Below are 16180 nucleotides of genomic sequence, written 5' to 3' on the forward strand. Positions count from 1 at the left end.
GGGGGGGACCATATGAGATGCTGAGAATCGAACTGGGCTCAGCCGCGTGCAAGGCAAATGCCCTACCCGCTGTGCTACCACTCCAGCTCCTAATATAAGAAAAAAATTATTATTATTTTAGCTTTTTGGGTCACACCTGGCGATGCACAGGGGTTACTCCTGGCTTTGCACGCAGGAATTACTCCCGGCGGTGCTCAGGGGACCATATGAGATGCTGGGAATTGAACCCGGGTCCGCCGCGTACAAGGCACACGCCCTACCCGCTGTGCTATCTCTCCAGTCCCCAAAATGAAAAAAAAAATTAAAAAAAAAATCTAGTTCTTTGAAGTCAGGGTAGAAAGTTATGGAACCTCCAACTCGGCAAGTGCGCCCTTTTTCCAGCTGTTGGTGAAGGAACCGCTGGAAGTGGGGCGAGTCCGCCAGCCACAGGATGCTGCGGGATGCTGCTGAGGTCCCGCCAGCGCCCGGCAGCCGGAACGTTGGTGCGCGGCCGCGGCACCCGGCGGAAGCGCTGACGTGCGGCGCGCGGGCGGGGCCACGGTGTGCGGCGGCGTGGGGCGAGCCGGTGAGTGTCGGGGGCCCGCGGCCCGCTGCAGGGAGGCCGGCGGCGAGGGCAGTGAAGGAGGGGCCGGGGATGCCTCTGCAGGCCGGGAAGGGCGACTTGCGTCCGCACGCTGCAGGCTGCACACGGGCTTGGGGGCCGGGAGAGACTGGGTACCTTGCCGCCTGCCTCCGGGTGGGCCCCGAGAGGATGCACCCCACCGTGGAGCCTCGACTTCTACTCCCGCTGCAATGTGGGGCGGGGTGGGGGGCAGGGGGAACCGTCCTCCTGGCGCCGAGCGCGGCGCAACGGAAAGCTGCTTTTGGCGGCTGTTGGTTGGCATCGCCCTAATAGGACCTGTGTGACAGGAGTCGCATCGGCTGCTGGGGGAAAGTGACTTTTTTTTTTTTTTTCTGGGCTTGGAGTTCCAGGAAGCCGGTCAGCGGCGTTTGTAATCGAACGGCTTACTGGGATTCACGGGCCTCAGATACCTCCAAGGCTGCGTTCTGGCATTGGCCGCGTGCATTGTTAACCATCATTTGGGAACATAAAAACGCCCCCTGTAGATCTGCAGTTGGATGGGCTGAGTACCTCAGCACCGGCCCCGGTTTTTTTGCACTTTAGAGAAGTTTCTGGTGGAGAAGTCTTTGGAAGTATGCAATTGAGCTCCAGGCCTTCACGCTTGCACCTTCTGTTTCAGTTTGTTTCTAACTTCCAGACAGTATCAAACTAAAAATAAAATGTGGTTAAGGGACCGGTGTGATAGTGCGGGGGTTATGGTGTTGGTCATACATGGGGGTAGATCCCCGCACAGCTTCTGGTCTTCAGAGCGCCCAACCCCCAGCCCCACTATTTATAAATTTTTTGTGGGGGCTACACCCCGCTGTGTTAAGGGCTTACTCCAGGCTCTGTGCTCAGGGATAACTCCTGGTAGGCTCCTTGGCCTGCATGGGATGTTGGAGATTGGACCCTCTAAGGGACCAATATAGTACAATAGCATATTAAAATAGTACAGAGCATATTAAAATAGTACAGCTGTTAAGAAGTAAATCACTTCTCCAGTATACTAAAGTGGATCACCAGATTTCCTGAAACAAATCTCTTCCAAATGTTAGGGGGTGGTTTGCTAATTGGGTGAGAAGACAGAATTTCAGTAAATAATAACTAATTGTAGCAGGTGCCATAGAAAGAAAAGTAGATGTGAGTTCCAGAAGTGCATTTGTAGGTCATTTCTTTAGATTTCATTATAGAAAATTAATACAAATACTGGTTTCGGTCTTGGTTTTGTCTTTTTCTCTTTCTCTCTTGTTTTGGGGACACACCTGGTGGTGCTCAGGGCTTATTCCTGGCTCTTTGTTCAGGGGTCACTCCTGGTGGTTTCTCAGGGACCACGTGGGGTGCCAGGGATCAACCTTGGGTTGGTCTTGTGCAAGGCCAACCTGTTTGTTGCACAAGGCTGTTTCTCTGGCCCTGGTTATGGTGTCAATCACTGTGACGAATGATTTGATTATTATGCTTATGCCAGTGATGTGATTGTCCTTTTGATTGGTGTGAGACCTTGGCAGTTAGGTCTTCTTTGGTGCAAGGAAGAAGATTCGCTTTGGAAACTAAGTGAGAACACAGGTGGTAGGTGGGACACATGAGGATGTTTATGATCGTGGGTGATAGTTAATAGGTTTCCATTACTACTGATTTTATCACAGATTATTAGGGACAGATGTTAAGTTCTTAATGAAAAAAGAACAGAAACAAAGAAATCAAACACCATAATCCTTTTATCCTGGCAATCACTTATCCTTTTTATTACAGACTCCTGCCTGATAGAAAGGGTTACGGTGAAGAGATAGTACAGGGTTAAAGCACCTGAGGCTAACTCCAGTTGCGACACTGTCAGGAATGCCCCCTGAGCACACTCAGGGGGGACCTAAAACAAACAAACAAACAAGTAGAGATTCCTACTTATTAGAGATCTAAATGCTACCTTCATGCATTTCTTTTCTTAGTTTTTTGGGCCACACCCAGTAATGCAGCTCAGTCTCAGAGGTAATTCCTGCCTGTGCACGGGGGACCATGCAGTGTTGGGATTGATCCTGCAACTCCCTTTGCAGATCATGTGCTCTCGCTTATCAAGCTCTCTCTGGGGCCTATCTTTTTGCTTTTTCTTCCCTCTCTCTCTTTCTCTCCTCTCGGTCTTGTTCTCTCTCTCTCTCCCCCAGCCCCCATTTTTTTGGGTTTGTTTTGGGACCACCCCAGCGCTGTTAAGGACTGAGGACATATCTTGGTTCTGCTCTTAGGCACGACACCTGGTGGGACTTGGGGGACTATGTGGGATCCCAGGGACCGAATTCAGGTCAGCTGTGTGCAAGTAAATGCTCTGTGCACTGTACCATTGCTTTAGTCCCTCTTGTTTTGTTATTTGGGTCACACCTGGGATTACTCAGCTTGCTCCTGACTGCTCAGAAATCACAACTGGTGGTGCTTGGGACTGAACCAGGGTCAGTAGCGTGCAAAGCAAGCGCCTTAAGCCCCGCTCTATTTCTCTAGCCCCTCCAAATATCCTTTTGCAATATTTTAGAACCACAGTAGGAGTCTAAAATCCTGGAAAGCAAAACTGCATAAAGGGGGAGTAATATCTGATGAATTGCCCTGTAGCCATAAATCAGCTCTAATAATCATTAGCTGTGGCTAACCTTGTTCCACCCACACCCATACCCTCTTCCACTTAGGGACCTGTTCAAGGACCTCTACAGTGCATTCTTTGTGTGTGTGTTGTTGTTTTTTTTCTTTTGGGGTCACACCTGGCAATGGCCAGAGGTTACTCCTGGCTCTGCACTCAGGAATCACTCCTGGCGGTGCTCAGGGGACCATATGAGATGCTGGGAATCAAACCCAGGTCAGCCGCATGCAAGGCAAACGCCCTACTCGCTGTGCTATTGCTCCAGCCCCCTCTTTGTGTGTTTTTAAAAAGTAAAAAAGAAATAAAATATGTAAAAAGATGCTTGTATCTCTTATTGAAAATTAGTGCATAAATATTCATATTTTTCCATGGGATGAGGAAAATGAATTCCATGAGGATTTTATGAAATATTTTCACCTAATAACTATACTCAAGTAAACTGCAAAGAGTATGATGAATTTACATTCTGAATTTTTTTTTTTTTACTGAATCACCTTAAGAATAGTTACAAAGCTTTCAGGTTTAAGTCTCAGTCATACAATGATCAAACACCCGTCCCTTCACCAGTGCACATGTTCCACCACCAAGAACCCAAGTATACTCCCCTTCCCACCCCCGACCCTGCCTGTGTGGCAGATGATTTTCACTTTACTCTCTCTTTACTTAGATTACACTTGATTTTTGATAGAAAACCCATTATTATTTGGAATTTCCCCCCAACAATCAGACCTGCTGAAAAGGCATCATTAGATAATTTGTTTTCTATTACTGATAATTAAGAGCATATGATGTTGCAGTTTTAGAATTCTGGTATTTTAGTAATTAAGTCCAGAGGTATTTCTGCCAGCAGCCGCTGTGTTGCGGGATTGGTTTGGTTGCCTCTGGAATCATGGCCGTTCAGGAGCGAGGAGCCATTCATGGGCGGCCACTCGGGGGTCTCGTCTGGGCGGGGAGCAGGTAGATTCTGGCATCCCCCACCCCCGCTGCCCCCGCCATCTCTTGATTTCCCGCTTGCCCCATCACTGCAGGCACCTACCTCTCTGTCCAATAGGCTCTGAAAGGTGGCAGTCGCCATGCTGCACAAAAGGGAAAAGGCCGAGGGACAAAAGCCCTTCCCCTCCCAGGGCGGCACGGGGCCGTAACTTAGTTCACAGTCCAGGAGCATTTCTGCCAGCAGCCGCTGTGTTCCGAGATTTGTTTGTGTGCCTCGGGATCATGCCCACTCAGGAGCGGAGAAGCCGTTTGTGGGCAACTGCTCGGGGTTTCGTCTCTCTAAATTTTTTTACTTTGTTTACTTCTCTGTTTTTCAGTTGGTCGCATGCATTTGGTAACATCTTAAGGAAATTCACAATTTAATGATTTTTAAAGGCTATTGAAGAATATACAAGTAAGAAAAAAATGGATGAAGAACCTGAAAGAACTAAGAGATGGGAAGGAGGCTATGAAAGAACATGGTAAGTAGGGTACTGTTCCCTCTCCTTTTAGAAGTGTCTCTTTCTTATCAAAGAATATTTTAAAAACTTATTTTTAGATCATACCCATGCTGTGCTCTGGGCTTACTCCCGGCTCTGAATCATTCCTGATGGGCTCTGGGGACCATACAGGGTACTAGGATCAAACTCAAGTTGGTTGCAAGCAAAGAAAACACCTTACACATGATACTATGTTTCTGGCTCCTTTTATTTTATTTTTAAATTAAAAAACAATTTGACCCGCACTTGGCAGTGGTCAGGGCTTACTCCTGGCTCTGTGCTCAGGAATCTCTTGATGGACTTGGGGGAACATATGGGATGCTGGAGATTGAATCTGGGTCAGCTGTGTGCAAGTCAAGTGACTTACCTGCTGTACTGTACTGTACTGTACTGTGCTGCACTTGAACTCTCTTTTATCATCATCATCATCATCCCATTGATCATCGAGTTTCTCAAGTGGGCTCAGTAATGTCTCCATTCGTCCTATCCCTGAGATTTTATTTATTTATTTATTTATTTATTTTTTAATGAATTCCCTACATTTTATTTATTTTTTGTTTGTTTGCTTTTTGGGTCACACCCGGTGATGCACAGGGGTTCCTCCTGGCTCTGCACTCAGGAATTACCCCTGGCGGTGCTCAGGGGACCATATGGGATGCTGGGAATCGAACCCGGGTTGACCGCATGCAAGGCAAATGCCCTCCCTGCTGTGCCATCACTCCAGCCCCCTATCCCTGAGATTTCAGAAGCCTCTCTCTACTTGTCCTTCCCAGCAATGCCTCACTGGAGGCTCTTTCAGGGTCAGGGGAATGAGACCCAGCATTGTTACTGGTTTTGGCATATGAATATGCCATGGGGAGTTTGTGAGGCTCTCCCATGTGGGCAGGAAACTCTCACTAGCCTGCTGGTTCTCCCAGAGGGAGAAGTAGGCTATAAGCAGCCACGAGGTTCTGGGAGCTTGCTTTTAAGTCTCTGGATGTTGGCCGTTGATGGGATTACAGGGCGTGCGGGGGTGGGGGGGCCCTGGATCTGACCGCCTAGCAACTGGAAAATGGGGAATCTGGGCAGAAGAGGCCCAGTCCCAATCCGAGCAGGCTTGGAGGTCTCAGCCCTGTGTCCCACACACCTGGGTTCCTCTGCCAGTACCTTCATGCGTGAGGCTCATCCGAATGTGTGGAGAGGGGCCTTGAGCATGGCTGTGGCTAGGCTCTGGAGGTCTTCGGCCTGCGGGAGCTTTGTCTGGGGCAGGGAGGGAAGCTGGAGGCCATCCTCTCTGAGGGGCCCCTGGGAAGACAGCCAGGTGCTCGGGCCAGAGACTGCGTCACTCTCTTCCGGGAGCTTGCTTTTAACTCTTTTTCTTTTTTCTTTTTAATTTTTATTAGTAAATCACTGTGGGGTACAGTTACAAACTTATGAGCTTTCATGTTTGTATTTGGTTTACATCCCTCCACCTGTGCCCATTCTCCTCCACCAATTTTCCCAGTATCCCTCCCACCACCCCCACCCCAACCCCCACCAACCCACCCTGCTTCTGTGGCAGGGCATTCCCCTTTGTTCTCTCTCCTGTTGGGTGTTGTAGTTTGCAATAGAAGTATTGAGTGTATTGAGTGGCCATCATGTTCGGTCTATAGTACACTTTTGGTACTCGGATTTCAACCCGAGTGGGTCCTCCCAATATTCTCTACTAGGTGTTCCCTTCTCTGTCTCTGCTGCCTTTTTCCCCCAACATGTGAGGCCAGTTTCCAGTCTGTGGGGCAGACCTCCTGGTTCTTATCTCTACTACTCTTGGGTGTTAGTGTCTCATTCTGCTACTTTATATTCCACATATGAGTGCGATCTTTCTTACTCTTTTTCATAACTGGCAAAATTCAACTGTTTCCTTCCAATGTGTAATTCAGTGAGTTTAAACAAAATTGCTGAGTTATGGACTTATCATTGGAAATCACTTTTGTTTGTTTTTGCTTTGGGGCTACACCCAGCCATGCTCAGGCATACTCCTGGTTCTGCACTCAGGGATCACTTCTGTCTTTTTTATTTTATTTTATTTATTTTTTTACTTTTTGGATCACACTGGCAATGCTCAGGGGTTACTCCTGGCTCTGCACTCAGGAATTACTCCTGGCAATGCTCAGGGGACCATATAGGATGCCAGGGATCGAACCTAGGTCAGCTACCTGCAAGGCAAACACCCTAACCTGCTGTACTACCACTCCAGCCCCACTCAGGGATCACTTCTGATAGGCTCCGGGGACCTAATGGGGTGCTGGGGATCAAACCCGGGCTGCCCATGTGCATAGCAAGGTCCCTACCTACTATACTGTTACTCCGACTCTCACTATTTTATGTTATGTTTTATTTTTTTGCTGAGGGGGGGGTGCAAACCCAGCAATGTCCAGGGGTTACTCCTGGCTTTGCAATCAGAATTACTCCTGGCAGTGCTTGGGGGCCATACGGGATGCCTGGGATTGAACCAGGGTTGGCCATGTGTAAGGCATATGCTCTACTCGCTATACTACCTCTCCAGCCCCTCACATGTGATTTTTAAGCATCATATATGCTATAGCTTGTATCGATAATTCCTTTTTTGTTATGAATATTATTCAATCTTGTTATGGTATGTTTTGTCAATTCCCCAGTTGATGAATATTCATATTTTTATTAGTTAATGGATTTTGTTTTGTTTTGTTTTTAGACCATACCCAGCAGTGCTCATGGCTTACTCCTGCCTTTGTACTCAGGGATCACTCCTGATGGGACACGGGAACCATGTGGAGTGTCTGAGATTAAACCTGGGTTGGCAAAGTGCAATTACTTACCTGCTGTACTATCACATTGACCCTATACTTATTAGACTTTATGAATAATGAAGCTTTGAGCATTCAATTGCAAACCTTTAGATGTATTTTCATGTCTTGGGTTAATAACTTTTTAGCTTATCTTTTCAAAGAGGTAATTATTGCTTACAGGGAGATTCTTAAAGAAGATGAATCAGGATCACTTAAAGCTACAATTGAAGACATTCTCTTCAAAGCAAAGAGAAAAAGGTATGGAAACTTTTTCCTGGTTTTGGGGGCCATATTCGGCAACATTCAGGTACTACTTCCTGCTTAGTGCTTGGGGGTCATTCTGGTGGTATTGAGGGACCCTGACATCCCAGGGATCAGACCTGGGCTTCCTGCATGCAAACGTGCACTGAATCAGAAATATCTTTGATCACTAAACCTTAAATACATTTCACTATTATTATGTTTTAGCTATTGTGATTTGCAATCATGTTAATATATCAATAGGAAATCAGTGTTGCTTTACCACCCCCACCACCACCAGAGAGACAGTGTCACTCCATCATATTTCTCTGTCCCATCTCCAACCCTCAAACACAAACGCGCGTGCGTGCGCGCACACACACACATGCACGCACGCACGCACGCACGCACGCACGCAGCAAATCCAGTTTTGTTTTTTTTTTATGTTCAGAGGTTTTATTTCTCTTTTTCTAGTTATTTTACCTGGTTACTATTTTATTTTTATTTTATTATTTTTTAATTCTTTTATTGATTCACCATGTGGAAAGTTACAAAGCTTTCAGGTTAAAGTCTCAGTTATACAATGCTCAAACACCCATCCCTTCACCAGTGCACATATTCCACCACCAAGAATCACGATATACCTCCCCCTTCCCCCCACCTCCCCAGCCCCCACCCCGCATGTGTAACTGGTAAATTTCACTTTACTTTCACTTTACTTTGATTACATTCAATATTTAAACAAAAAATTCACTATTATTGATTTGGAGTTTCTCCCCCCTAAAGTCGATCTGCTGAAAAGAAAGCATTTGGTAATTTGTTTTCCATTGCTGAGAATGAAGAGATATGAGGTCAGGAGGCCACACTAGCAGCAGCATAGTTTTGGATTTCTGTATTTTAGTATTTTAGTAACTAAGTCCAGAGAAATGTCTGCCAGGAATCGCAACATTGTAAGCTTGTACCTCTCAGCTACTTTATATTCCACATATGAGTGCGATCTTTCTATGTCTGTCTCTTTCTTTCTGACTCATTTCACTCAGAAATCCAGTTTTTTTAATTTTTATTTTTTTTGCTTTATGGGTAACACTTGGCAATGCACATTGTTTACTCCTGGTTCTGCACTCAGGAATCACCCCTGGCAATGCTCAGAGGACCATATGGGATACTGGGAATTGAACCCGGGTCAGCCACGTGCAAGGCAAATGCCCTTCCCGCTGTACTATTGCTCCAGCCCCGCAAATCCAGTTCTATAAGCAGACAGAGCCCCAGCGTCTGTTATTGTTGGCCATTGCCTGTGCCCTGTGTGTGGTGTGTGAACTTGTGCCTGTCCCATCTCCAGAACTTTATTCGAGTTGTTTCAGAGACTTTCATCTGTAGCCTTCAGAGTAAGGGGAAGGAACTTGCAGCAGGAAGGTGGGTCTTTAGGGACTTCCCAAAGTGCCTCTTAGCTTGATGTCATAATTTCCTTCCCTAAGAAAGGCATGCAAGTTGAAGCATTGATATTTGGGGGATGGTATATGACATTCTACTAAAATGTTTGCATAATTTTAACAGAGTATTTGTGCATCATGGGCAAGTTCGACTTGGAATGGTATGTAATTTTTTTTTCTTTACTGGTACAGAATTTATAGATATACACACATATATATGTATGTGTGCATGTATACATATATATACACACACACATATATATAAAAATACTAAATACCATTTTTACTTCTTGGTTAAAAATGTTTTTATACATTGTGCTTATTTTATTTGTGGTGGTTTTTTGTAGATGCGCCATCTTTATGTGGTAGTAGATGGATCAAGAACAATGGAAGACCAAGATTTAAAGCCAAATAGACTGACATGTACTTTAAAGGTATTGGAAAGGCATTGTAATTTATAATAAATGTGAGAAAGGATACTTTAGTCAAAAACAATTTGTTATTAAGTATGCAATCCTTTTATTTTCATTCATTTGCAAGCTATAGAGGAAATTGATTAAACAAAATAGCTAATTATTTCTTCCATTAATTTATACCTTCCTACTTAAGGTCCAAATCTTGCTTTTTTCAGTATCTCTTTCTCAGTTGGGGAGAGAGGGGTAGAACCGAACCTGGAGGTGCTCAGGGTCTGCTCTTGTTTGTTGTTTGGTTTGATTATTTTGGGGCCACGCGCAGCAAACTCAGGACTTTTTCCTAGTGGTGCTCAGGGGCCCATATGGGATGTCAGAAATTCAGCCCTAGTTGTCCGCTTGCAAGTCAAGCACTCTATCTGTTGAAGTATTGCTCGGCCTTCTTTTTTTTTTTTAAAAAAAAAAAACATTTTAATGAATAGTACTGTAGCACTGTCTTCCAGTTGTTCATCGATTTGCTCGAGCAGGTACCAGTAACGTCTCCACTGTGAGACTTGTTACTGTTTTTTTTTTTTTTTTTTTTTTGCTTTTTGGGTCACACCTGGCGATGCACAGGGGTTACTCCTGGCTCTGCACTCAGGAATCACCCCTGGCCGTGCTCAGGGGACCATATGGGATGCTGGGATTCGAACCCGGGTCGGCCGCGTGCAAGGCAAACGCCCTACCCGCTGTGCTATCGCTCCAGCCCCTTGTTACTGTTTTTTGACATATAGAATACGCCACGGGTAGCTTGCCAGGCTTTGCCGTGTGGGTGGGATACTCTTCTGGAGGGATGGAGGAATAGAACCCGGGTCGGCAGCGTGCGAGGCAAACGCCTTACCTGCTGTGCTATCGCTCTAATGGTATTTTAATGAAAATAACATTAAATAGGCCTTAGGTCTACAGTATTGCAGTTTGATGTCTGCATATACTGCACTGTGATCACCACTCAAAGTCTCATTTCTGTGAATCCCCTTGACTCCTGAGACCCAGTCCCCCTGCTCCCCTCCTCTAGTAATCACCAGTTTGTTCGGATAATCTGAGAGTGCTTTTTTTCTGGTTTTTGTTTTGTTTGCTTATTTGTTTTGCTTCTTTGTCTTTTGCATGTGATTAAAATCACAGTGTTTTCTTTTTGTGTTTTCTATTAACAGTTATTGGAATACTTTGTAGAGGAATATTTTGATCAAAATCCTATTAGCCAGGTATGTAGATAAAGGAGGGGATTCTTTTTTGTTTTGTTTTGTTTTCTTTTCTTTTTGGGCCACACCCAGCGATGCTTAGGGGTTACTTCTGGCTCTGCACTCAGGAATTACTCCTGGCAGTGCTAGGGGGACCATATGGGATGCTGGGAATCGAACCCGGGGTCTACCGAGTACAAGACAAACGCCCTACTGCTGTGCTATCACTCCAGCCCTGAAGGGGATTCTTAACCCTTGATTCCTGATACTGCTGCCAAATAGAATTTTATAATAAGCAGTGGGGATATATTCTATGAATTAAGAGATTTAGAAGTGTACCAGTTTCTTTACTATTATTGGTGGGAAACAAGCTAACTTTAAAAGTATAATCATATATAGTGAACACAGTTAAATTTGTCAAAAATATCCTGAGATCTCTCACATGATGCTTATTGATTATTTCTGTAATTTGTTTTAACTCTGTGTATTATTGACAAGAATAAGTAATTATTAATAATCATTTTTGTTTTTATTTTGAGATTGGGATCATTGTAACAAAGAGTAAAAGAGCTGAAAAACTGACAGAACTCTCAGGTATGCATAGTGTGGTTTACAGGACTCCACTTGTTGGCTGTGTTCGATCACCTCTTCTGTTTTTCCTCTTGGGTCTTCACTGTTCCTGGCACAGTTCTCAGGGGTCACTCTTGGTGGTGGTTGGGGGACGTCCAGTACCAGAGAGTGAACCAGGTGCTCCCAGATGCAGAACACGCCCTCTAACCCTGAGCCATCTTCCCAGCCTCCATGTAATTTATAACTTTTTGGAAGGTGTAAAGAATAAAATAGGGCCTCCTGCAGTGCTTTCTGGGTGAAAAACTTAATAAACTTTTTATTAACTTTTGTTTCTGGCCAAGAAGTTACTTTGTGGTCAAGTCCATGCCTTGCATGCATGTACCTGGGTTTGATCTTGAACGCTGCCAGAAGCTGAAAAACACTTGGTATCTAAGATGAAATATTGTTTTTGGTTGGGGGTGGGAAGTGGCTACGTATCTGGCTGGGCCCCACATTCAGGGATCACTCCTGGCGGTGTTCAACAGACCACATGGGTCTCTCAGCTTCTTAGAAGTATTTTTGGCAGTTTCCCCTCTCCTCATTTGTATTGGTTCACAGGAGATAGTCTTTTCAGGTAGCAGGAAATGACGTAGCTGTGTCTATGGAACTCTTCCTCTGGTGGCCTGAGTTACAGTACAGTAGGTGGGACGCTTGCCTTGCACATGACTCTCGGATTCAGTTTCTGACATCCAGTCCCCCAATCCTTGCCAAGGGTGATCCCCTTAGCCTAAACCAGGAGTAAGCTCCGCAAACCAGTGGGTGTGGGCCCCAAACACAAACAAATCCCAAAAAGATGCATTGTGATTTTGTTTTGATTTGTTTGTTTTGGGGCCACACCCAGCGATGCTCAGGGGTTACTGCTGGCTCTGCACTGAGGAATTACCTTTGGTGCTCAAGGGACCATATAGAATGCCGGGGACTGAACCCGGGTCAGCCTTGTGCCAGGCAGGCGCCCTTCCCGCTATGCAATAGCTCTGGCCCCGTGTTGTGGTTTTAGAGATGTTAGAATCTTGAGGTGAGTCTTACAAATGATTAAAAAAAGGGCACTAATAAAAGTGAAAGATATGGGCTTCTCCATCTCTGGGGAAGCTCAACGCTCTCTCTTGAGTGCGTTGCTCTACCCTCTCTCACTTTCTCTCCTTCCTCCTCTTCAAAACCTCCAATTAAAATCTGTTTTACTTCAAAAAAAAAAAAAGTAAAGGGTATGCTCTCTAGGTTGATAATACTTAAAACATATGCTAATAAAAAGATACGTTGTTTATATTTTTTTTCAGTAGATTGGAGACTTTCTAACATTTCTGAAGACTGTAATTTTCTCAAAATGAAAATTGAAGAGTTCTTTTCTTTCCTACATAGGTCTATTTGGGAGAAGTGAACTTTTTTCATTTTTATTTTTATTTTATTTTTGCCTTTTGGGTCATACCCAGCGATGCTCAGGGGTTACTCCTGGCTCTGCACTCAGGAATTACTCCTGGCGGTGCTTGGGGGACCATATGGGATGCCAGGATTGAACCCGGGTCAGCTGCATGCAAGGCAAACATCCTACCAGCTGTACTGTCGCTCCATCCCCTGAATTTTATTTTTTGTTCTGGGGTCCACAATTTGCAGTGTGTGGGGTTTACTCCTGGCTCTGGTCTAGGGTTCATTTCTGGTGAGCTCTGAGGACCATATGAGGTGCCGGAGAGCGAACCCAGGTCTTCCATGTACAAGGGAAATAAATGCCCAACTACTGTATTATTGCTCTGGCCCCAGAAAAAAAATTTTTTTATATACATATATATACACTTACGTATATGTATGTATATGTATATATGTATGTGTATATATATGTATGTTTGTATATATACATAAACTATGATATTGTTCAAAGTAAAAAGTAAGAGATTATTTTATTTCTCTATTAGGAAATCCAAGGAAGCATATAATGTCTTTGAAGAAAGCAGTGGATATGACCTGCCACGGAGAACCATCTCTTTATAACTCCTTAAGCATGGCTATGCAAACCCTGAAGTTAGTATTTTGTATTTATTATTTGGAATTGATTTCAAAGTTTGTTAAATTAATTGCAATAATATTAACATTATTGTATATTATTGTTAATTATCATATTAGAATATTGTTATTATGTTATTAATTATTATATATTATAATAATATAATAACATATTATTGTTAAGGTGCATTTTCACAAACTCAGTTATAATGATCCTTATTAATAGAGATTTAGTCATTAGTGGTGATGAGTGTTGGTGAGTAACGTGGCCAGAACTGTAGGGCCCCAAGAGATAGCTCAGAGGGCTGGGGTGCAGGCCTGGCGTGCACAGGGCTCTGGGATTCCAGTCCCCAGTGTCCTGTGCTTCCTGAGTCCATGGGAATAGCCCTGGTGGCCCCCAGCACTACTGAGGAGGCTCTCCCCCTCCCCCCCAAAAAAAACAAGGAGCAATATTTGTTGTACAGAACAATAATATTAAAAATATTTTATTGATGGGCCAGGATATAGTATAGCTGTTAAGGCATATGCTGAGCATGCACCCAACCTGAGTTTAATTCCTGGTACCACATTATCTCCTGAGCACCACCAGGTAGGTCAGTGCTGGAGGCTCCTGAGCACTGCTGAGTGGCCGGGGAAGTCCCTTGCACCTCACAACCAAGTCATATCATATTCTCAGACCCTGGCATTAAATATCTGGCTCAGTTGGCTGACAGTCACTGGGGGGGCCTGTTTTGCACATCTTGGGGGATCGGGGGATGGAGTGGAAGTTTGTTGAAAATTCAGAGTACATAGAATGTAGTGTGGTATGCTAAACATTTACTGACTTACTAACTTTTATTTTTTTTTTTTTTGCTTTTTGGGTCCCACCCGGCGACGCACAGGGGTTCCTCCTGGCTCTGCACTCAGGAATTACCCCTGGCTGTGCTCAGGGAACCATATGGGATGCTGGGAATCGAACCCGGGTTGGCTGCGTGCAAGGCAAACACCCTCCCCGCTGTGCTATTGCTCCATCCCCGACTTACTAACTTTTAAAATAAATTAGTAGCTGGGCCAGGCAGATAGTACAGCCAGGCAGGGTGCTTGCCTTGCCTGTAGCCAACCTGGGTTTGGTCCCCAGCACTCTATGGCCCCCACCCTCACCTCCCATAACCCCACCAGGAGTGATCCTTAAGCACAGAGCCAAGAGTAAGACCTCAGCACAGTTGGGTGTGTTCCTGCCCTGAACAAACAAAATAATTATTAGCGTGCCTTTTCAGCAAGTGCAACTCTGGCATATAGCTAAGGTCCTGAAGGAAGTAATAAAATTGAGAAAATATGTTTTAACCTTTTCTAGTCTGTCCTGGCTCATAATTTTATACTCATATATAATATAGTTTAGGCTTTGAAGTAGATGACTGGCATAAGTAACAAAGGTGGACACAGTTGCAGCATCTAGAATATAAAAACTGAAGCCTGATAATAAAGATGTACACATGAGAACTTAAAAATAACTGGCATAGTTGCTCTAGAAAAGTCGAGATCTCTGTTTAGTATAAGGAAAAATTGCTTATTGTTTCTTAAAATGCCCTAAGTCATAACTTAAGTGATACACAAACAGTAATTTGTTTTTGTGTTTCATGGTTTTTGGTTTTTTTTTTGCCACACCCAATGATGCTCAGGGGTTACTCTTGGCCCTACACTCAGGAATTATCCCTGGCAGTGCTTGGGAGACCACATGGGATGCAAGGCAAACACCCGACCTGCTGTTCTGTCACTCTAGCCCAGTACTTTAATATTTTTTAATATACACTTGATACTTTGTATAAACAAATCTGGAATGTATAAACAGATTGAATAAACAAATCATGATGTCAGAATCCTGTTTATTATTTGCTCCCCAGATGTGAAGAAATACTTCTTAGATTTTGATTAAATGATTCAGTGAATTCAATGATTTTTTTTTTTTTTGCTTTTTGGGTCACACCTGGCTCTGCACAGGGGTTACTCCTGGCTCTGCACTCAGGAATTACCCCTGGCCATGCTCAGGGGACCATATGGGATGCTGGGATTTGAACCCGGGTCGGCCGCGTGCAAGGCAAACGCCCTACCCGCTGTGCTATCTCTCCAGCCCCCGATGATTTTTTTTTTTTTAAGAAGAACTAATTTTGGCAAAGTTTAGGTCAAGGTCTCACAGCTTACTCCTTTGTATTATTGAAAATAAGATATCCTGTAGTCTGACTGTATAAATCATGTGTATACTACCATTAGTTTAATTTGTTATACCTCGTTGATGAGTGTCTTATCTATCTTGTTTTAGACACATGCCTGGACATACAAGTAGAGAAGTTCTAATCATCTTTAGCAGCCTTACAACTTGTGATCCATCTAATATCTACGATCTCATAAAGGTAGAACTGATAATTTCTTTATAATCCAAATTAATATTATAGCTCTGAAGAGAATAATGTAATGGATTTATTACTAGTGTTTAGAGCCTCCTATCAAATATACAGACATATTAATGCTTTTTTTTTTCTTTTTTCCAAAACCTTCCATTTACTTGGATTTTACAAGACCCTAAAGGCAACTAAAATCAGAGTGTCAATCATTGGATTGTCTGCAGAAGTTCGGGTTTGCACTGTACTTGCTCGTGAAACTGGTGGTATATGCCTAAAATCTTTAATATTTATTCATATGTAAGAGGTAACAGTGTGTTCATTAGGATTTTTTGTCACAGTCTGTGTAAACTATTAAACTTAAATCTATTCATGTTCTATAGTTCACAATACAGGTAGTCGCCTTAAATATATCATTGATTCTATAAGAT

The 16180-nt window shown here is 44.0% G+C and overlaps 1 protein-coding gene across 3 annotated transcripts in view; it reads left to right on the plus strand.

Annotated features, from left to right (window-relative positions):
- Nucleotides 1–526: 526 nt before the first annotated feature.
- Nucleotides 527–16180, plus strand: part of LOC101537376 (general transcription factor IIH subunit 2) — a 30539-nt gene continuing 14885 nt past the window's right edge. For 2 of the 3 annotated variants that reach the window (XM_055140685.1, XM_055140696.1), the window contains exons 1-10: nt 527–565; nt 4529–4672; nt 7657–7734; nt 9271–9307; nt 9494–9580; nt 10747–10797; nt 11313–11367; nt 13287–13392; nt 15671–15761; nt 15928–16015. In XM_055140685.1, coding sequence (XP_054996660.1) covers nt 4617–4672; nt 7657–7734; nt 9271–9307; nt 9494–9580; nt 10747–10797; nt 11313–11367; nt 13287–13392; nt 15671–15761; nt 15928–16015 — 649 coding nt within the window. In that variant the 5' untranslated portion in view covers nt 527–565; nt 4529–4616. Of the gene's footprint in view, nt 566–834; nt 935–4528; nt 4673–7656; nt 7735–9270; nt 9308–9493; nt 9581–10746; nt 10798–11312; nt 11368–13286; nt 13393–15670; nt 15762–15927; nt 16016–16180 lie in introns of those variants that run through there. The other variant, XM_055140691.1, reaches the window with a different exon arrangement.

This window comes from Sorex araneus, chromosome 1, assembly GCF_027595985.1.
Source record: "Sorex araneus isolate mSorAra2 chromosome 1, mSorAra2.pri, whole genome shotgun sequence".
NCBI lineage: Eukaryota > Metazoa > Chordata > Mammalia > Eulipotyphla > Soricidae > Sorex > Sorex araneus.